Source organism: Leuciscus leuciscus, assembly GCF_965113295.1.
Source record: "Leuciscus leuciscus genome assembly, chromosome: 2".
In the NCBI taxonomy this organism is placed as follows: Eukaryota; Metazoa; Chordata; class Actinopteri; order Cypriniformes; family Leuciscidae; genus Leuciscus; species Leuciscus leuciscus.
The window spans coordinates 7,650,399-7,672,808 of NC_138726.1; the positions used below are offsets into that span (position 1 = coordinate 7,650,399).

The 22,410-nt window shown below is 39.4% G+C and overlaps 1 protein-coding gene and 1 long non-coding RNA gene across 3 annotated transcripts in view; one reads left to right on the plus strand and one right to left on the minus strand.

Annotated features, from left to right (window-relative positions):
- sbf2 (SET binding factor 2) overlaps positions 1 to 19,583 on the plus strand; it is a 132,719-nt gene extending 113,136 nt beyond the window's left edge. Inside the window, exons 30-42 of one of the 2 annotated variants that reach the window (XM_082161344.1) lie at positions 2,712 to 2,786; positions 3,666 to 3,841; positions 4,580 to 4,756; positions 5,215 to 5,316; positions 8,322 to 8,507; positions 9,750 to 9,876; positions 10,182 to 10,309; positions 11,752 to 11,976; positions 12,959 to 13,066; positions 14,165 to 14,355; positions 14,442 to 14,529; positions 14,616 to 14,747; positions 18,383 to 19,583. In XM_082161344.1, coding sequence (XP_082017470.1) covers positions 2,712 to 2,786; positions 3,666 to 3,841; positions 4,580 to 4,756; positions 5,215 to 5,316; positions 8,322 to 8,507; positions 9,750 to 9,876; positions 10,182 to 10,309; positions 11,752 to 11,976; positions 12,959 to 13,066; positions 14,165 to 14,355; positions 14,442 to 14,529; positions 14,616 to 14,747; positions 18,383 to 18,481 — 1,814 coding nt within the window. In that variant the 3' untranslated portion in view covers positions 18,482 to 19,583. The remainder of the gene's footprint in view (positions 1 to 2,711; positions 2,787 to 3,665; positions 3,842 to 4,579; positions 4,757 to 5,214; positions 5,317 to 8,321; positions 8,508 to 9,749; positions 9,877 to 10,181; positions 10,310 to 11,751; positions 11,977 to 12,958; positions 13,067 to 14,164; positions 14,356 to 14,441; positions 14,530 to 14,615; positions 14,748 to 18,382) is intronic. The other variant, XM_082161345.1, reaches the window with a different exon arrangement.
- On the minus strand, positions 14,831 to 18,366 carry LOC309492397. The gene is made up of 2 exons (XR_014203529.1): positions 18,304 to 18,366; positions 14,831 to 17,545 (listed from the first exon to the last, which is right to left on the minus strand). It is a non-coding gene; the product is annotated as an uncharacterized lncRNA (long non-coding RNA).
- Positions 19,584 to 22,410: the final 2,827 nt, after the last annotated feature.

Below are 22,410 nucleotides of genomic sequence, written 5' to 3' on the forward strand. Positions count from 1 at the left end.
GTGGTAACTGTAGTATAAGCGGAATAATTGACTTCAGGAATAATTGACAAAACGGCCTGTCGTCAATTATTCCTTCCTTAAGGGACATTCAAAAATGAAAATTCTGTCATTTATTCACACTCATTTCTTTCCAAACCCATGTGAAAGTCTGAAGAAAGAAAACCACAAGATTTTGGAACAACATGTGTATGGGTAAATGAGGACAGAATATTCAGTTATGTCTTATTTTGAACTTCAAGTCTTAGCATAAATCATTTCATGTCAGGTCATGATGCGTTGAGTTCTTGGAAAAGAGCTCATGATTTTAACAGAGACTGTGTATACCGTAAGATGCAAGTCTCAGCTGATGGCTCAATGTTAACTCCATGATGTTTCTCGTAATATTTCTCAAAATCTGGGTTATAGATAGCAGCTGCTCTTGAAGACTCTTTTTTTTTTCTGTTATGCACTGAAATCAGATGGGTCTCTGTCTCACCACAGCCAAATATATTCAAGCAGGTGCAAGCTAAGACATTTCCCATCATGTGTTTTTCACAGAAATGTGGAACTGATTTTTCACTTCCTCATTTTTGGTAAAATATATATTTTTTATTGTTAATAGTGAAAGCATCAACTGGTCTGATTCTGGTCTCATCTGGCTAGTGCCACATGATCGATATCTCAAATCTTGTGACTTCATGGGGAGACATTCCCTTTAGAAACTGGAGGGTGGGTTCTTTTGACTTTTGCCAGTAAATAACCTCCAAGAATAATCAATGAACCACATAACAATGCCCTGGCCACTAGGGCTGTCACTTTACGTTCGAAACAACATCGATCGGACCAACCAACAGAAGTTTCAAAAAAGAAAATAGGGAATTGATTTTAATGGCCTCATGCTTACAGATACAGATTCGGGCTACGGGCTACAGTCGCCTACGTAGGTGAAATTTGTTTGACATTTCTAATCGTAAACACAGCCATGATGAAGCCTGCAGTAATGCTTTTCATTGATGTTATGGTAGTCCACTCTACTTATTGTTTTTCGAGAATGTTGCAGTCCTGTTTGTCATTGTGCACGAAACTTCACGCCAATAAATCATCAGAAATATATGCTGACTTGTGCGTATCTCAAGCGCCCTCTTTACGTTCGTCCTAATGCCTGTTAGTTGTCCGTGGATTTGCCTATATTTGCCGTTTAAAATGGAAACGTCTTTAGACATGGAAAATCGATTTTACAATCGATTCAATGAACACTTGTCTCAAAAATCTAACAGGATTTTTTCACAAAAGTGACAGCCCTACTGGTCACCCACAACACCTTAGCATTCTAAACGCTAGTTTTGAATCAAAGACTTCATATGCAGAAAGACAGTGCACTCATATTACTATGAATGGGAGAAAGTGCATTACGCAATATAGAGAAATAAGTCCCATCTCCTAAAGAAAAGAGCCAATCGCTGATTGGGAAAGTCTTCGCATCACTACAGCTGCTGTTAAAACCTCTGGTTCCTATAGAAACAGTCAGTGTTCTGAGAGGTGCGCTTAGGACTGCGCATGTGCATTAGCTGGTCCAGCCTGAAAAATGCAGTTTTTTGTCATGATTCAAGCATTTAGAATAAAAATTTATGAGACGAATGTTTTCAGATTTCATGGTGATTTCAAATATGAAATTTAATCGTAAGCTTGGTGATCAGTTTACTTGCATGCATAGAGGTGTTTTGTATGGCCAAGCACAACTCGCATTTTCTTCAGAAAATGTAAACATCTAGTTTTCAATATATGCGTTTTCTATTTTTCCTTTTTTTTCTTATATTCTTCATATATTCATCTCATTGATATAATTCCTGTCATTCATGTAAACCTTCAGCCATCTTATTGTCTTTATTGATGCCCCATCTTTGCATACTTCACATGATTCTTCAGGTGATCTTAGATTGAGGTTGACCAATTTTCATTACATTTTTCATTTAAATTTTTCAATCATTCATTTTCATTTTTGCCAATTGTTCCAAATTTTGCCAATCATCATTTTTATGGGGGCAAAAAGCAGATTTCCAATTTTCTAATTTCACATACCTTTTATGAAATCCTGTGTGCAGTCTATAGTGAAGCCAGAAATCCCAGTAATCCCAATTCATATATATATAAAAGATTGAGTACTGTAACCAATTGATTCATAAGCCAGCGATTGCTCGCCATAAATGATTAGTGTCAGTTATGCTGGGTACACACTACATGATTTTCAGTTGCCGACAGTTTTGTGGAAATCTCCAACAAATGTCCAAAATTGGAGGCAAATTGGTGAGCGTTCACGTGAGTGACAATCGCGTGGTGTGTATTATCAAAGACACGATTTCAGAGAAGCGCCAATGCTGGTCAGTATCACTTCTCGTGTGTTTGGTTGTGAAACGTAGTTTGTAGACCAGACAGAGTTGTCTGTGATTCTTCAACTTATTGGTACCCCAGACTGTCATGTAGTGTGAGAAGAACATCAATCCAACAACTCTGAAAATCATGTAGTGTGTCCCCGGCAGTAGCAGAGCAGTTCCATAAATTGGTCGATCTCAAATCTCAAACCAGCATTTCTCTCTCCTGTCTGTCTCATGCTAATGACTGTCCTGTCTGTCTTCAGAGAAAGGGTGATGGTTGCATGTGTGTGAATTTTGTCTTCTGTTTTTATTTCCTGTTCCCCTGTGCCACCACCAACTCCTGCACCCTTAATCTACCAGTACTCGGGTACAGGGATAAACTATTCACTCACTCAAACCAAAAAGCTTCAGCTAAGGGAAGAATTCACAATCAAGGTATAGTTTCTCTGTTTTACTCATTCTTACTAACCTAATCCATACTTAACTTACTATGCACGTGCTCTCTACCTCTATCCATACATCCATCATCAATAGTGTCTGAAATTGATACCACATTGAGGTGAGGCTACCAATGACTTTTCTGGTTTACAGAACTACAGAAGCAGTTGTAGTAGTATGCACTGGCAGGTCTGTAGTGAGGTTCACTGGTGTCTTAGTGCTTTAGCTGATGACAGGTCACTTGAGTCATCATCACTAAAATGCAGCCGCATTTACCCTGTTTACTACGCCAGTTAACATTCATGACTCAGTCATTCTCAACTGAACTTTCCAGGAGAGAAGTATGATGAAAATATGATGAAGTGCTTCCAAAGGAATACGTTAGTGTATCTCTCACACACAAACACACACACACCGTTTTCAACATTGATTATATCAAGAATGATTATTAATAATTAATCATATTAATCTCTAGTAATAATTTATCATAATTGAGCAAAAAAACAGCTTATTAGAGACTTATTAGAGACATTTTTGAAAAAAACAAAATCATAATTATTCCAAACTTTTGACCAGTGAGTGTATGTATTGGGGTACCTATATATATATATATATATATATATATATATATATATATATATATATATATATATATATATATATATTGTATATATACACTTCAACTTCTACATATCTCCTGCCCCTTACATGTTTATTTAAGATTTTGCCTAATTTGATTATGGTTTTAAGCTACCAATAAAAATATAGTACTCTCAGTCGTTATTAGTTACGCTGGTTTGTTTTTATTACGTTTTTTTTTTTGTACTCCTGCCTAACCTGTGTTCATACATCTGTTGTACCCCTTCTCTCTGAAAGGTGTGTGGGCTAGTTTGCGGTCTAGCAGCAGATTCATGCAGCACCCCGCTGTCGACGTGGGCGCGCGGTTGGCTAGCAAGGATCTGGCGCCCCCTACAGGCATTGAGACCCTCCAGACCCAACTCCTCAAGCATCAAGCCGCTCTCTACATCTTTGGTGAAAAGCCTCACTTGAGGGTAAAGGTGTTACACTTACTATCAGTGCTTAGAGAGAAGAAGCTAAGGATTTGATGCTGACCTTGTGTGATGAACCGTTGTAATTTTACAAGAAAGTAGGCCAAAAGAAGCATTCATTTCTAAAATGCTTTTTCATTTCTGTGTTGAAGTGTACTAGGTCATATCACCCTGCAATACTTTGAAAGTGTTCTGCCCAGTGCATAATAAATTAAAGACTAGATAAGGACTTCTTAATATCCGTTTATAAAAGCCCTGATTTATCGACACAATTTGTCTGTTTTGGCTGAAATGACATCATATTTGGATGCCTGAAGGAACTTTGTGCTGCTTTTTAGCTTATCGATGATGTGTTCCTTTAACCTCAATGTAAAAATGAAGATTAATATTTGGAAAAAATCAGCAGAGAGGTTAACAGTTAAGTAAACTCTAAGTTATTTGGCTGGTCCTGCTTAGCACATAAACTGTCTGTTTTTTATTTTTGTTGATGCCTTTGAAGTGGAAATTTAATTTCATCCATATTAGTAAAATAGTTGGTATGCTCAAATTTATGGTCTTGGATAGAATATAATAGCTTTTTTGATAGACAAATTTGTGACTTTGGTCTGTAAATAAGCAAAACTTCTACACAAACGTTCCACCCAGAGGCATAATCCAAATGTTTGTTTTTATGCTATGATTTTTCCAGAAATTAAACAAAACAAAGTAAAAAATTTGAATCCAAATGCTTTTTCATGGCAGGGCTTAAAACTGGACTCAGCACTGAACTGTGAACTGGTGCCGGTTGAGTTTGCAGACACCAGACAGGTGAAGAGCTCCTTCAAGAAGCTTCTGAGGGCATGTGCACCCAGTTCCATGTCCTCAGACACAGAGGAATCGTTCCTTAAGGCTCTGGAGGAGAGCGAATGGATGCTGCAGGTTAGCATGACCTCTTAACACACATTATTTGTGTTGAACCCAGTTCTGTATTTAAACTACCCCTGCACCTTCACCTTATTGTGACTGGCCTATATCTGGCAAATCCACTGATAGCAATGTGAGAAAACCAGAGACACGTTGACCTGTGTGACTTTGACCCTGTTGGTAATTCCTTCCTCAAAACTAGACATCCCTGGGAAACTATACAACACAAAGAGGGGAAAATTGCATGACACAATTAAAGCAAAACAAAGTTGCTTACCACACTAAAAGCCATGCACTCACAAACCCCTTTGGCCTTACGCTCCACTGCGTCTCAGACACTAAAACAATATTATCTGTAAAGATCCTTGCCAAGACACTCCGAGAGCTCTTAGTCAGCAGTGCACAATCACATTACAATAAAAGTACAGGAACTTAGAATGTGTTGTTTTGTACTCTATATGTGTGTTCAACAGCTACACAAGCTGCTGCAGCTGGCTCTGGTTGCGGTGGAGTTACTGGACAGTGGATCATCTGTACTAGTTAGTCTGGAGGATGGCTGGGACATCACCACTCAGGTGAGTATCATCTCACACGTGTTCTATGGGTCCAAGCAGTGGGTCCAAAACTGGTTGGCGCATCCCCTAGGGGGGGCCCGGAGTTATAAAAAGGCTAAAGCCCAAAGTATACTTCAGACGTCCACGCACACTGTCCACATGCAGCCTAATTTTTGTGTCCACGCAGATGGTGCGCGTACAACAGCGCATGTGCGAGTGACTTAAAAACAAAGTCCACTAGATATTGCGCACGCACCGAATGCGTCTTTCTGCGCTCATGGCCAATGGAGTATACTTTGAAAGGCTCACCAGACAGAGCAGAACGTGGAAAATGAAGTGTACCCGGGCCTTAAGTGATAGTGTGTAATCAGCAGATTGCAAGACCCCTCTGCGAAATTATCATTTTTTATCATTATCACATTTTCAATTGAAACTGGGATGTTTAAGGATTTATTTTTTTGCAGTAGAGGCACACTTGTCTAGTCACAGCTCATATTTTCCATGTCCACTTCAGTTAACGGTCATCAGAAACAGAATTGTGTTCTCTAGCTGTCAACTGGGGTTGTAAAATTTAGCTGTGGTCAGCGCCAGAATCAGGCACGTGTCTGAACAAGACCATTACTGTTCACTTTCCCTGACCATTCTGCCATTCTCTCTGCTGTATTCATCTAAATAGGCTCCATATGTCTGGCTCTGTTGGAGAACAAAATCATGCTTTTGTCATGTGGCCATGCTTTTAGTCTAGGTTGTTTTGTGATATTGCTTATTGCTTTGCGATATTGCTCTGATAATGCTTAACATAATCATCTTTATACAATTCATGGAAACAGATTCTGTTGCAGTTTCTCCTTTTAGTTATAGCAAAGCTTTAAATAGCTTTGCTTTAACTAAAAGGAGAAACTGCAACAGAAATTTAAATTTGATTATGCATCTGGCAGACTTTTAAAAAAAATTGGTATTCACATTTTGCATTTTTGATTTAAATATAAAAAAAAAACTCTGCGTATACCAGGTGTCTTTACTTCAGTATTGTGACGTATCTCTGAAATACTGAATAGGCTAGTTGCACGTGGCCGCCATTTTGGATTTCGGATCAGCGAGTGTGTGGGTAGACACTTCCGGTTTCGCATTACGCCCGGTGCAGGGAGCCGGAGAAAGCCGAAAATGATCTTTTATAGTTGTTTATAGAATCAATTATCACGTAAAATACTAATAAGATCCATATTACTATCACACGAGCCAATGGCAATTAAATGCACGGATGCATAGTCAGATTTAATGAATGAAATACAACTGTTCACGAACAGAAGATTGTATTTGACTCATGCTGCATACACATACGCAATGACAATTATGCCTACTGTAAATATAGAGTTACAACTACCATTAGAGTGGTTTGCATAAAATGCACCGTGAACATTCACATGTTTGCCCAGTGATAGGCTACAATTTATCTCCATAAATACTATTTTCTCAATTCTGCGCATATATTTTTACTTGCATCAATTGCTCGATCAATATTAACATCACATATTTACATTTTTAACTGTAGGTACCACAAACAATTTAATATAGGTAAGTTTGTGTATATTTTACACGTAGTACAATACTGTATGTGCTGCTTATAAACACCAGACAGATAATGATGTATGAAACATATCTTTACTCATCTCACTTGCACAAAATAAATGCAGTGATAGAAAGCATATAAACGCACAGATGAAATACACTGAAAATGATATGCATTTAAAAATTTGGTCGGGTTGAAGTCATCCCTCCGGATCTCTTCTGTATCCACTCAGCCCGTACCGCAGCGTCAACGGGGAATGCATGAAAGCTGACTTCTTTGTTGTAACGTGACCTCTCTTGAATCCTAAAAACACTCACTGTGAAAAAATATCTCTGTGGTAATGGAACTCGGTCGCTGTTGTCTCTCGCTGTCTCTTGCTGTCAGATCACCGGAAGTTTTCACCGGAAGTACTGGCCCACACACTCAAGTTCGAACGTCAACGGTCGCCATATTGTGCACGGAGCGAATAGGTGGCAGGGCTTGATTTCAGCAGACCTCGACGCTAATCCCAAGCCGTCAAACTGACAAAGGAACGCCATTCCAGAGGGGAAACAAATGTTCAGATTTTGGCTAGAGATTACAAAGGCAATTTTTTTTTTCTTTTTTTTTTCTTCTGTGGATTAACTTTTGGATTAATTGTTCCCCACTCAACTTGTAATGTGCACTAAGTAAATAGGGTAAATTTTGATTTCATGCCGACTTTAAATTCTTGTGACAAACAGTGCAGGCCATTGTGTCACTCAAGATTAGCCAATCTCTGGGAAACAGCACCTGTCACAAAAATGTGAAGACAGATTTACTAACAGCTTGTGTCAGCGCAAACCCTCTTTTGCCGTTAAAAAACTACCGTCAGGATTTACTAAAGACACGCAGTAAACAAATTAGCACTGATAAGGCATGGACACAGTTATTTTTGCGGCTGACCTTATTGCATATGCTTTTGTAGGAGTTTCCCTTTCAGATGCTACATTTATGGGAGGAGAGTATTTAAATGAATCACGCAACACAATTTACTAAGGTTTGCATTAGTCAATTTGCTGGTTTTACCGCCTCAAAAAAAGCATGTCTTAAACCAGACGCTAATTTGTGCTGCTCTTGGTAGATTGCGTTTGTCATTGTGAAAATGATCCGGCTGCATCTGTGTCATCAGAAGATCACACGCAGAACTTTCCACTCCCAACTTATTTTCCCTGTTTAATAAATCTGGCCCTTAGTGTTCAGAATATTGCACATGTAATTAGGCTGCCACATGGAGTTCTGGTACTGATGGTAAATTTTGTTTTCAGGTAAAAGCTGTCGGGATGTGCAAGTTGCGACAGTCTCTGATACTTTCATTGGGTCAGCAAGGGTCAGGTCCAATAGGGCCAATATTTACTTGCATTGGGCACGTAGCAAGCATTGGACCGTTTGCAACTCATGGTTATTTTCCTCTCTTCCTCTCCCAATGTTTCTGTAGGTGGTTTCCCTCACGCAGGTGCTCAGTGATCCATTCTACAGGACCCTAGAGGGCTTTCAGGTGCTTTTGGAGAAAGAGTGGCTGTCTTTTGGCCACAAATTCAGCCAACGTGGCACCCTGACCCCCAGCAGCCAGGGCAGCGGCTTTACTCCCATCTTCCTCCAGTTTCTGGACTGTGTCCATCAGGCAAGTTGGCCTTATAAGCAGTCATGTAGCAGACACCTTTATCCAAAGCTGCCCGAGGTCATGTGTCTTGCTCAAGGAAATAATGGCTGATGAGATCTTGATGATCCTTGAACATGCGATCTTCTAATGTCTTCCATCTTCTGGGGGTAGAGCAATCGTAATGGTTAAAGATCTGGGCTGGAAACACGAAGGCTGTAGGTTCAAACAACAGATGTAGTGACTCATGAACCCAATGACCATTGTGTACTTGAGCAAGACACCTTAATCCCCGGTTGCATTAAATGGGACCGTCTATGTTCATTTTGAGTAAGTTTCAGCTAAAAAAACAAATGACCAATTGCTCCATCTCTCTTTTTCACACACTGCCCAGAATCACTTCATAACTCCCAATCTCTCTCTCACACACACACCCCTTTCTTGTTCTCACCATGCTTCGTCCATGAGCTCACAGCATTCTTGCAGCGTCCAGCCAGGAGGAGGAGGATGAGATGCACTCAGCTGTCAGAATGCATGCTCTAGCTTTCCTTTTGCAATCCCCATGGTGGGCAAGTAATTTAGACAGAGACGCTTGTTCGGTCCATCTTCCTACCCCCCACCCCCTTTGAAATGATCGTACACAGATGGTGTTTCAACCTGCAGCCAGCATTGTACTTCCTTGAGTGTTTCGCCATCACCTCCCAACATCCGCACATTTAGCAGAAACGGTGGAAAACAGCAATTTTGGGGATTCTGTTAAGTCTGTGCTACATTAGAATAAGTAAAGGGCAGGAAAAGTTTTTCTCCCTCTGGAGACATACGCACCACTCCCATGGTTTTACAGACATGCATTGTTTTTAGGCATGTGTGATGAAATCAAGGCGTAGAGCACTTCAATGACCCAGCAGAGGTCCTCCAATGTCACAAACCACTGAAATATAGCGAATGCATCTGAAAATAGAAGTGTCTCATCTTAGAGGCAGCTGTTGTTTTTGCCAGGAAGTCCAGGTGGCCCGGAGTGTGAGAAATTCACAAGCTCTTCTGTCTAGATCCTGCTGGCAGCACATTATCACATTATGTCCCTCCTGTTGCTGTTATTTTGGTACTTTTTAAAATCTCTTCAACTAATCATTTCCTGGGCGTTTCCTAATAATTTTCTTGAACCGCAGTCTCAGTGGTGTCCAACTCATATTTGTTGAATCACTGTGGCCGTGAAATGAGGCCAAAAAGCTCCTCCAATATGACACGTTAACTTTCTTATTCCAGGTTCATAACCAGTACCCCCTTGAGTTTGAATTTAATCAATACTATCTGAAGTTTCTGGCATACCACTACATCTCCAGTCGCTTCAAAAACTTCCTTCTGGACTCGGACTACGAGCGCCTGGAGCACGGTGTGTAGCACAACTTTTTTTTTTGTTTATTATTGTCATAATTACATTATTGTGCAAATGTTTTTCAGATGTGGTCTTGAAATAAACATGGATTTGAATGACATTATAGTATTACAACAGACATGTGCAATCTTGCTCAGAAAAGTTTTACCTACCTGTAACAGCCTTGATGACCTTTGGAAGCACTTCTTTTAAGTGCTGCTAATCTTATCAGACTTGACTTCTAATATTTTGTTTCACACCTGATCGCATTACTCTGGGTAATGTGTGATTAACAAGTGTTCCTTTGTGTCTCCTCAATAAAGGCACATTGTTTGAGGACAAAGGAGAAAAGCAGTCCAAGAGAGGAATCTGTATCTGGGAGTGTATCAACAGAATGCACCGCAAGAGTCCTCTCTTCTTCAACTACCTGTACAGCCCATCAGAGACAGAGGTAAAGAGTCTATCTGGGTGTGTGTCGAAGCACCAGACAGCTCTACTGGCTGTTACCCTAGAGCACTCTGCTTAGAGGTTATGTTGGTGACCAGTCCCAAATATGTTGTCGTCTATTGCCAGATCACATTCACAGTGAATAATAGTTCCCCACAATTGCAAAACAACATCTTTGACCTTATAAAGCAGTCTTGTTACATCTGAATCAGGTGGTCACAGTCTGTAAAAAATATAGTTAGAATGCTCAAATCCAGGCTGTGAGTAAAGTTTGTTTTTCACATAGGGATCTTCTTACCGGCAGTCATCCCTGACATTGTTTCAAAATGGGTGAATCAGTTCATCCATAGTCACCCATAGCCCAAATAAAAACATATTTGAGGAAGTTTAGTGAGAGCAAAGGACCCTGTGGTCTGTTTCCCATTCCCTTTTTACAACCAAACACTGTAAATGGGGCTGCACATTCGAATCTTGAAACTTAAACAAGATTTCTTTAAGGTTGAGAAAGAACTAGTATCTTGCTTCTAAATTAAAGGTTATTTTGCTTTGGAATGACACTGAAAATAATGCCCCATTACCTAATATATATCATTGAATTCGCAGTCCAGAAATGTCCTGAATGTAAATAGCAAAGTATCTGTTTACAATCGGATTGAGCTCAATTGGACTGAAAAGCCTTCATGTAAACACTTCAGTCGATCAGATTGAGCTCAATCCGAATTAAAATCCGATCAAACGATTCAAACATACCTTGTGCACATGCACAATACCATGATGAACATTTATTTATACCTTACGTCAATATCAGTGAAGGACAATGAATATTCACTAAATATTTGCTTAAAAAGCTCTTCTGACATATTTCAGCTTTCTTTTCAAACATGTCATCAAGGCAAAAATGGCAATAAAGCTTGAAGTATCTCTATTTATCGCATTTGGCTTTCTTCGGTTTTGAACATGGCGACCGGCGAAACAAATCTAAATCGGATTGCAAAGTTTACCCTCGGTTTCACAGACAAAGCTTGAGCTAAAATGCATGTTTAAGCTGTTTTAAGTGAAAGAAACTTGCACTGACATATCTTAAAATATGTAAATGCCATTGTTTTGTCTCGAGATGCACACCAGTAATGTTTTTTTTTTCTAAGGCGCGTTTATAAAAGCTACTTAAATGTCCTAATTGAACTAAAACCTAATCCAGGCTTAATCTAAGCCCTGTCTGTGAAACCAGGACTTAGTGTTCATACACACTAAAATTTCAGAATCTGATATCGGATTGGTTTCTTTCCGATTGATGAAAATGAGTGCATGTAAAGATAGGGCAAGGTTTTGGAAAGAGGGAGGGTGACTAATTCTGGCACACAGCGACTAACATCACTTACAGCATCTTTATATAATGTCAAAACTGAAATATCCAATAAACAATGGTTTCTGTCCTTTTCTTCTTAGCCGGTGTTGAAACCATTGATTTCGATTCCCAATCTGACAACATGGGAGTTCTACACAGGGGAGACGCTGTCCACAGGCCCCTCTTATGACTGGTGTATGATCGCAGTGCGCTCACAGAGCTCGGTAGACTCAGACACCATCGCCACCACCAAGAGAAGGATCGTCTGGCCCTGTTACAGCAGTGTCAGCCGCGCACAGCCTGATGCCATCACCAAACTATTGGCTGTGAGTCCATATGTCTTTGTCCATTTTTAGTTTCTCTTTATCAAGGCCAAAATCTCAAAATCACAGCCAATCAGAAGAGTGAAGGGATGTTTTTTTCTGTTTGTATGGTCTCTAACACTCATGTCTAGTTTGTTTAGACTCATTGCAAACAATGGTGTTCACTGCCACAGCTGAAAATGTACAACTAAAAACACATACTTTGTATTTTTATGCCATGCTTTTTATTATTTATCAGCAATTCTGAACTTTTCAAACCACAATAAGGCTCTCATCCATGTTTGATATCTGTCAGGATTTAGTCGAGAGTTTTCGATGCTTCCTGAGACAAATCCAAAGAAATAGGAAGCAAGCAACCAGCAAAATGTAGCGTCTGCTTTTGCTTGTGAGGACAGAAGCTTAAGTGTCAGACATTAGCAGGAACCAAAGATTTCTTAAACGCCATTCGGACAGGGTTAGTTTTATAAGGGTAGATGGAGTAATGTAATTTTACCACAGGACGTCTGAAATATGAATGGCCAATTTGCACGGGATAAGAAATCTCAGTAAAACTACCAAAAGTGAGAGGGGTAACTCGATTTGTGCACCGCCGTCACCTTCCTGTCATCATGAGCGTATTACTTTGCTTCCTGATATAATTTGTGCAGACACAACACATAACGCCCCCATACTTGAAAAAACTACTTTTAAACAGGAAATGACAGAATATTTACGTACATATTTACAGCTGGTCTATTTGCACAGGATAAGCATTACCTGAGGTAATTTTCCAGACCTTTTTACAAAGGTAAAAGTCGCTATGATCTTTACTGACATTGTCTGTAATGATTACTGAGATGGCACATTCGGACGGGACTAAAATCACTGAAAAGCTCTGGTTATAATGACTTTACCCCACCTCTCCATGTTAAACTAATCCCATCTGAATAGGGCTTGATCAAAGGAACCTGTAAGGAAGCTTTAAAATGTACTTGTATGGTTGCAGGACATTGAGAGACTGGAGGGAGAGCTGGGACAGCAGTCTGAGCCCTGGCACACCACGCTGGAGAAGCTGCTAGACAGCATCCAGGAAGACCTCAAAATGGAGGGCAATGTGAGTACTGCCACTTTTCACCTATTTTTTGTTCCTCTTTCCTCCACAAATGTTGCCTCAATTGCCTGTCATCTTACCTGTTTAGTTTTCCATATAGTATATTGTAAATGTGCATGTACACAGTATTAGCCCTGTTTCACATCACACACAAAAGCAACATGTATTATTACACGGCCATATTAACATTTCTGCATTGACGCTGGAGCCTTAATGCAGTGTGAAACAGGCTTTAAAGGTGACATATTATGCCCCTTTTCACAAGATGCAATATAAATCTATGGTGTCCCCAGAATGTGTCTGTGAAATTTCAGCTCAAAATACCCCCCAGATCATTTATTATAGCTTGTTAAATTTGCCCCTTTTTGGCTGTGTCCCTTTAAATGCAAATGAGCTGCTGCTCCCTGCCTCCGTTCTGAAGACGGCCAATCCTTTTTACACGCTTCAGATACAAACAATAACAAAACACACAAATCTCACTCATCCAAAATCTCAGAAATAACCAGTAGAGCCTCACAGAGAGACTCAGGAAGAGGTTGCAACTTTTAGACGCACCTGGCCGTTTCTGAATGCTTAGTGGACACATTTATGTGTTATTACACAAGTTGACACAGTTTCCTGAGGTCTTTATAAGACAGCTGCGACAATTTTTTTTTTCAAATAGTGTTAAGTGCTCGTCTGTGCAGCAACGACAGAACAGTTTGCTTGCTTTGCTTGAACTTTTGCCATTGTGTTAGAACTGGTTACACTGTTGTCGCTTGCGAAAACCAAATGGCGGCGCCATGGGTGGAAACGTGCAGATTAAGGGGCGGTAATATTATAATAAGATCCTCTTCCTATGTCAGAAGGGGAGCGAAATCTGATCGTCTTATTTTTTTACTTGCTTGCAGAGAAAGGCTTACCAAAACAAAGTTACTGGGTTTCACTTTTCATATTTTCTGGGTTGGTAGCAGCACCGTGGACCCGATTATAGCACTTAAACACGAAAAAAATGGTTTTTCATGATATGTCCCCTTTAAAAAGCACCAAAGCAGTGAACAAGTAGCAAAGTGTCTGTCTTCAGATCTCCTGATCTCACCTGTTGTGCATTTAATCTCACAGCTGCGGAAAGAGTCAGTGTCCATCTCTGGCCTGGTCCCCACTTCCAACCTGCAGGCCTATCAGCGCCGCTCCATGTTACACCTCCCTGACAGCGGCCTCGGAGAGGACAGCAGCCCCACTGCAGTCAATGGTGTTAATCGCAGAGCAGCCACACTCTACAATCAGTTTACACCGAAGAATGAAGACAATAGGTAACAATGACTGATAACACCGTCGATACCGCTTCAACTAACTTCATGGACAAAGCAAACAAGCTTTCAATTCTTTGTTTATACAGATCATTTGAGGGAATTCTGTACAAGCGAGGGGCATTACTTAAGGCGTGGAAAGCTAGGTGGTTTGTTCTGGACATAACAAAACATCAGGTGAGTGGTTGATTACACTTGTGGTATGTTGCACTTTACCTTACCTCATTCTATTACTTCTGTATTTTAAACAACTCTCTCTATAGCTGAGGTATTATGAGACGGATGAGGACACAAGCTGTCGTGGATATATTGACCTGGCTGAAGTGGAGTCTGTCCTGATCGCCACACCAACCATAGGAGCCCCCAAACACATCAGTGAAAAGGCTTTCTTTGATGTAAGTATTCCACCCGGTGATAATACAGCGCGTGAGGCTCCTTTAACTGTGACTGTACTAACATTGTGCCTGAAAATATATGAAAAAAATAAAACATTAAGGGAATTTTGTAGGTGCCATCTTTATTCTAGAAGAGCTAGTTCTCGCTATGTGAAATAAGGTTGACCTCTGTAGGTGTTGCGCAGTGACATGGTTTTACATCATAGCTGTTACTAGGACCAATCAACATCCAGGACGAGAACTGGCAATTACTATTCATTAGGGCTGGGTAAAAAATATCGATTTCTCGATTTTAATCGATTCTCATTTTTACAAACCGATATCGATTCTTAAATCCCAAGAATCGATTAGTCATCCTGTTTGCAGTTGATGAATGAATGGAACATGGTTGCGCGCATCCCATCCAATAAATCGCAATAATCTTTGTGCTTTGTTATTATTGATATGAAACAAAGTCTCAGATTTCAAATTACGTCCATTTACGAAATTCACTGTGGCGTGAGATCGCTCTGGCAAAAGAAGCAGCACATGATCTTCTCTTCCGCCTTAATAACACCAGTTACAGCGCAAAATAAACATGAATGAGCATCTGAAAGTGTGTTAAAAGGTAGAGTGCAACTTATCGAAGTCTGTATCATGTCACATAGAATCGCTCAATCAGTGTTTCAACCGTGGAAAGACGTTAGTAAGCAATGTCATGTAACGTCACATTTACCTCTGAAAAAACATATCCAGTGACTATAAACTCGTTAGTCAGCTAGAAAAATTAACTCTACAGAGGAGCATTTTGTTAAATATATGCACCATATTACATATTCATTATACTTTTTAATGTTCTTCAATATTTAATGCATGTTTGAATAAATTTGGAAAGTTTTTTATGACAGCCACCATTTAAATGTTTATATAATTTCATATAACTTTATTATTATAAAAATACATAAAAGTGTCATTTAAAGGTATAGCGGAGGATGTTTTACTTCCTGGTGGGTAACCTATACTATTGGTCCTCCTAATTGTCAATCATTCTGGTGAATCAATCAAACTTTTCAAAAAGTGGAGAGGGCGGGTCTTATCTAAAATTTGGAAAGATCCTCCACTATACCTTTAAGTGTTTGTATACAAATCAGTTAATTTTTACCTTCAATATTATAGTAGGCTAATGAAGCCTATAGGCTACCACTGACTCCCATAGTTTACAATAATAGTTAAGAGATTTGTTTTCCTTGAGAAAATTTGCAATGTATTGTACCTGATATCCAAAATAATCAATATTGAATCGAATCGTAATCGAATCGAATTGCAAGCTTGTGAATCGAAATCGAATCGAATTGTGAAATTTGTGTCAATACCCAGCCCTACTATTAATTATTTACTGTATACTACCGGTCAAAAGTTTAGGGTTGATACGATTTTTTACGTTTTTGTCTCTTATTCTCACCCCTGCTACATTTATCTGATACAGTAAAAACAATAATAGTGTGAAATATTGTTACTTAACTTGTCACATGATTCTTCAGAACCATTCTAATTCGCTGATTTTGGAGCTCAAGCACTTCAAACATTTCTTATTATCAATGTTGAAGACAGTTTTGCTGCTTAATGTTTTTTTGTGTAAACCGTGATATTTTTTTTCCCAGATTCTTTGATTAATAGAAAGGTCAAAAGAACAGCATTTATTTGAAATAGAAATCTTTTGTAACATTATAAAAGTAATTATTAACTCTTTCCCTGCCATTAAGTTTTTCCAGCAATCTACACTCACCTAAAGGATTATTAGGAACACCATACTAATACTGTGTTTGACCCCCTTTCGCCTTCAGAACTGCCTTAATTCTACGTGGCATTGATTCAACAAGGTGCCGAAAGCATTCTTTAGAAATGTTGGCCCATATTGATAGGATAGCATGTAACGAGTGGTTATTTCAGTCAAAGTTGCTCTTCTATCAGCTTGAATCAGTCGGCCCATTCTCCTCTGACCTCTAACATCAACAAGGCATTTTCGCCCACAGGACTGCCGCATACTGGATGTTTTTCCCTTTTCACACCATTCTTTGTTAACCCTAGAAATGGTTGTGCGTGAAAATCCCAGTAACTGAGCAGATTGTGAAATACTCAGACCGGCCCGTCTGGCACCAACAACCATGCCATGCTCAAAATTGCTTAAATCAACTTTCTTTCCCATTCTGACATTCAGTTTGGAGTTCAGGAGATTGTCTTGACCAGGACCACACCCCTAAATGCATTGAAGCAACTGCCATGTGATTGGTTGATTAGATAATTGCATTAATGAGAAATTGAACAGGTGTTCCTAATAATCCTTTAGGTGAGTGTATGTTTTCACTGTTATACGGTAGGAGGTGCATTTTCTGAAATAATTCTGAATCTCTGGATCCAAAAACAAGCGACAAAGAAGTAGAAACAAGCGATAAAAGTATTGCTTATGCACATCAAACATTCAACAGCATATAAATCAAAACTGCCCAAATGAAATGATGAACCCATGAAGAGCTTCAGGACTGTGAAGCTTTGAGGGTGTTGATGCACTCGATCTACTCCATCTATGTTTTGATCATTCAGTCCGATCCGGATGTAGTCTTTAACAAAAAAAGTGATTTTGTTCAAAATGTTGCTTTTTTTATGACTTTACTCTGTACTTTCTTTTGATATATTGTATGTTCAGATATTCATACAAGAACATATTCTGCGGGCCATAAAAGTTTTGTGAAAATGATCAAAAATGCTGGCGCTGGCTGGCAACTTAAAAAAACGCCGCTAGTGCATCAAAAGTTAGTCACCTTTTCTTTTTTTTACTTTATTGCCCATATTAAACATTGCGGGCAATTTATGCAATACAAGAACACTCTATCAATGAGAGATTGAAGAAAAAAAGAAAAAAAAACACAAAAAAAAAGGGGTCACCTTGTGGTTGAGCTATGTTCAAGAGACATATTGACTACATAGAAGCAGGGTAAATACATCATTGCATATCACAGTATGTTTAAGCTATTATTCTAAATCAAGGCCTAGAATGACAGGAGACCATCTTCTTACAAACACAGGTAATTTCACCTGTAAAATAGCAGTCATATTTTCCATTGTATGGACCTGCTTGATTTTTTGTATCCACTGGGCAATTGTAGGGGGGCTAGGCTTCATCCAGTTAATAGTGATCATTTTTCTTGAAATCATTAACAATATATGTAACATATGGTGTTGGTCCTTAGAAAGCAAGTTTTCAGGTATTTTCTCCAGTAAAAAAATTAAGGGGTCCAGAGGGAAATCCACCCTGAAAATGTTGTCCACTTCCTCTTTAATGTCTTTCCAGTATGTCTGTATCACAGAGCAGTCCCAGAATATGTGGGTATGATCCCCCACCATGCCACAGTTCCTCCAGCAAGTGTTGGGGGCATTGTTTTTAAACATTGATACCTTAAGAGGGGTCCTAAAGAATCTTATCTTCATCTTCCAGTCAAATTCTTTCCACATTGGACTCCCAATCCCTCTATGACTAGCCCGACATATGTCTTCCCATGTTTCATCCTAAGTTAGTCACCTTTGATCAATTAAATGTGTCCTTTCCTTGCAGAAAAAGTACATAAAATCACTTCAAATCTCTGTCTTTGTCCCTGCAGCTGAAGACCACTAAACGGGTGTACAACTTCTGTGCAGCGGATGCTCCGAGCGCCCAGCTGTGGATTGATAAGATCCAGAGCTGCATCTCAGATGCGTGAAGAACCACCTCTCACTGCAGGGAGACTCACTGTGCAATTATAGGACCCTAGTAAAGCCTTCAGTGCCTGTTGGAAACCCAAAAACTCCTGACAAACAAATAAGAGCACAAAAACATTGCATTTAATGTTTCCCACTCCCTGGATCCCTTGATCCTGAGCTTACATTCAGGGGATCGGGGGAAATGATGCCATGCACTACTCTGACATTCGCTGACTGAGACAAAGCAATAGCACTAATCTTAAACTCGGGGGTTAATATAATAGTGACAAGAGGTGTTCTGCAAAACAAAAATACTGTTGCTGCTGATCAAATGCAAAACGACCACCAAAATCTGACAACTATATTTAGAAATATGCACAATGTGTTAAAGGCAAATGTTTTGCACTTAATGATATGCACTCCGTACAAAACAGATTTTTAATGGCTAGAACAACTAGGCAAAAGGCATTATGTTTTGACTACATATCTAAGCTTGGAGCGAACAACTTTATGCTCTAATGTGCAAAGTATTTTTTATATATATATTTGCTAAAACTTTTTTTCAGTATGAATGTTATAGTCATGCGTAACAGAGTTGTTGTTCTGTAAGTTATTTTTTAAACATTAAAAGTGTCACCTGTGTGTTTTTGTTGAATGGAGAGTTTGATGTGTGTGTATATATATTACAATTCAAGCTTTTTATATTCTGCTGATATGCTATTAAAAATGTTTTTCTAAACTTTTAGTCTAACTTGAAATAAACACTTACATTTATACTTAATCACGGATAGTTTACGGACCAAGCAAAGCACTTCAGAGATAGTTATCAATGCGCAGTTTTGTTTGAAATGAAGGGATGAACACTATATTTCTCTATTTTCCGTGAGGATATATGTGATGTTGATGGCTTTTTAAGGCACTAAGGTTTTATCTGTTTGATGGTGTATCTGTAAAGTTGAGAAGGAAAATGAAAAATGATCAGACATGATGTCTGTTACTGAACCTGACGTTACTGTATGTACAATACTTTGTGGTGCCACTAATGTTTTTGGTTTGTTTACTGTTTTGTTTACGTTTTATTTTGGGTTTTGCTGTTATTTGAAATAAATCTAAAGAATTCGAGTTACTTTTTGCGACTGGATGACTCTCTCTCTCTCTCTCTCTCTCTCTCTCTCTCTATATATATATATATATATATATATATATATATATATATATATAAATAAATAATATTCTAAATGTTCTGATCCAATCTGACCTCTGACCTGTAATGCTGCCTGAATCATAATCATACACTGTTCGATCATTGGCCAGAGGAGAACTGATATATATATACAGCGGGGGAAATAAGTATTGAACACGTCATCATTTTTCTCAGTAAATATATTTCCAAAGGTGCTATTGACATGAAATTTTCACCAGATGTTGGTAACAACCCAAGTAAGCCATACATACAAAGAAACAAACAAAAATAAGTTCAGAAATTAAGTTATGTGTAATAATGTGAAATGACACAGGGAAAAAGTATTGAACACATGAAGAAAGGGAGGCGCAAAAAGGCATGGAAAGCCAAGACAACTGCTGAAAACTTACAGTAATTAAAAAGCAATCCAGCCCCCTGTCAGTGGAAATTAATAACAGCTGGTTCAGTCCCAAATGATGGCCTACAAAAAGGTCTCATTGCCAAGGTGTCACACAAGACACATCTCATGATGGGTAAGAGCAAAGAGCTGTCTCAAGAACTTCGCAACCTAATTGTTGCAAAACATAATGATGGCATTGGTTATAGGCGCCATTCTAAGCTTCTGAATGGTCCAGTGAGCACTTTTGGGGCCATAATACGGAAGTGGAAAGACAATAATTTCACCATAAATTTGCCTCAACCAGTGCTCCTCGCAAGATTTCTGATAGAGGAGTGAAAAGAATAATCAGAAGAGTTGTCCAAGAGCCAAGGATCACTTGTGGAGAGCTTCAAAAAGACCTGCAGAGAGCAGGTACTGTTGTCTCAAAGAAAACAGCAAGTAATGCACTCCACCGCCATGGCCTGTATGCACGCTCACCACGCAAGACTCCATTACTGGGAAAAAAGCATGTTGAAGCTCATTTAAAGTATGCTGCACAACATTTGGAAAAGCCAGTGAAATACTGGAAGAATATAGTGTGGTCACATGAGAGCAAAATTGAACTGTTTGGATGCCATAATACACACCATATTTGGAGGAGAAATGGCAGTGCACATTACCCTAAAAACACCATACAACTTGGTGTTGGCTCTTGGACAACTCTTCTGATTATTCTTTTCACTCCTCTATCAGAGATCTTGCGAGGAGCACTGGTCGAGGCAAATTTATGGTGAAATTATTGTCTTTCCACTTCCGTATTATGGCCCCAAAAGTGCTCACTGGACCATTCAGAAGCTTAGAATGGTGCCTATAACCAATGCCATCATTATGTTTTGCAACAATTAGGTTGCAAAGGTCTTGAGACAGCTCTTTGCTCTTACCCATCATGAGATGTGTCTTGTGTGACACCTTGGCAATGAGACCTTTTTGTAGGCCATCATTTGGGACTGAACCAGCTGTTATTAATTTCCACTGACTCTCTAGTGTCCGTCCCATTAACTAGCCCAACCTCAGTCATCCTAATCGAGCCCTGCTGCTGTATTATTAGTAATACCATAAGGGGTTCTTATTGTGGCCATTAGCGTAAACTGTTTTTCTTTCAGGTCAACAGCTGTCACGGCAGAGCACTCAAGTAAAACCAACATGCTTTTAACTAACTACCTTAATAATAACACCTTGAGTTAAACAGCACCGGCACGTGGAAGTACTCTATCACGTTTCGGCCTCGTCAGTCACCGTAACTAAAGAACACATAAGAGAAGTAAGACAGGATCACGCTTGCAATGTGCTCGCCAAACTGAGGGTTTGATCTGATTGCCTTGCCAATTTTTTTTTTTTTTTTTTTTTGTCAAAATAATTTTTGTAAAGTGCAATACAGCCTGGGCCATACATTGACTTGAAACTATAATAATTTAAAGAACAATTTGCACAGAAATGAGTTCTGCTCGTGTTTCATGAATGAGGCCATTCTATTCATGAGAGGACATCCCAGAAGAGACCAGCGTTCTCCAGAAAACATCACTTATAATAATAAATAAACCATTGGTACTCAATGGAAGATCTGTGCAAACAAGTTTAGCACATCCTGAAAATGTTTGGTTGAAATGTTTGAAAATATATTCAATGTTTTTTTCTGCCATGAACAGATGTTGCAGTAATGGAATGTTAATGTCAATAATTGCTTCTCTCTTCAGACCTCAGTAGACAAATATGTCACTGTAGAGGCCAGGACAGTTCAAGTTCGTCATCAGTTGGCTATGCCTTCAGCATGTCATCTTGTATAATCTGATACACCGTGTGATTGAGCCAATTCATTTGTAATATGTGCCTTCATTGAGGAAAAGCTGCGAAACCGCACGTCTCGCCTTTCTTCCGGTGTTCTGAACGGGACATCTCACTTAATGAACAGTAAGATGAACCGTCTACATATCCTTGTTGGATACACCTAACCGGGCGCATCTAACAATCACAGCCAAGTGCTCTCACTTGCAGTAAATGAGGCCACGGGCGCCTTTGAGGCGAGACACCGCAGCGCCTCTCAGCTCCCAGAAGAGAAAAGCTGATGGGACTAAGCTTCGCAAGAGCGTTGAGGACGTGCATGTGGGCTAGTTGCTCCCTGCTGACTTGTTTTAAGAGCAGGTGTTGGCCTGGCAAAACATCTGGACGGGGCGCTCTCACAATTCTCTCCAAATATAGATGTCTCCTGGAGTGGAGGAATAGAGAGGGGAAGCAGCGGAAGAGGGAATCCCTCCAGAATGCTTGGAATGGGACAAATGGGATGCTCTGGAGAAATTGCAGTTAACTGGCCGTCGCAGGAGACTTATGAA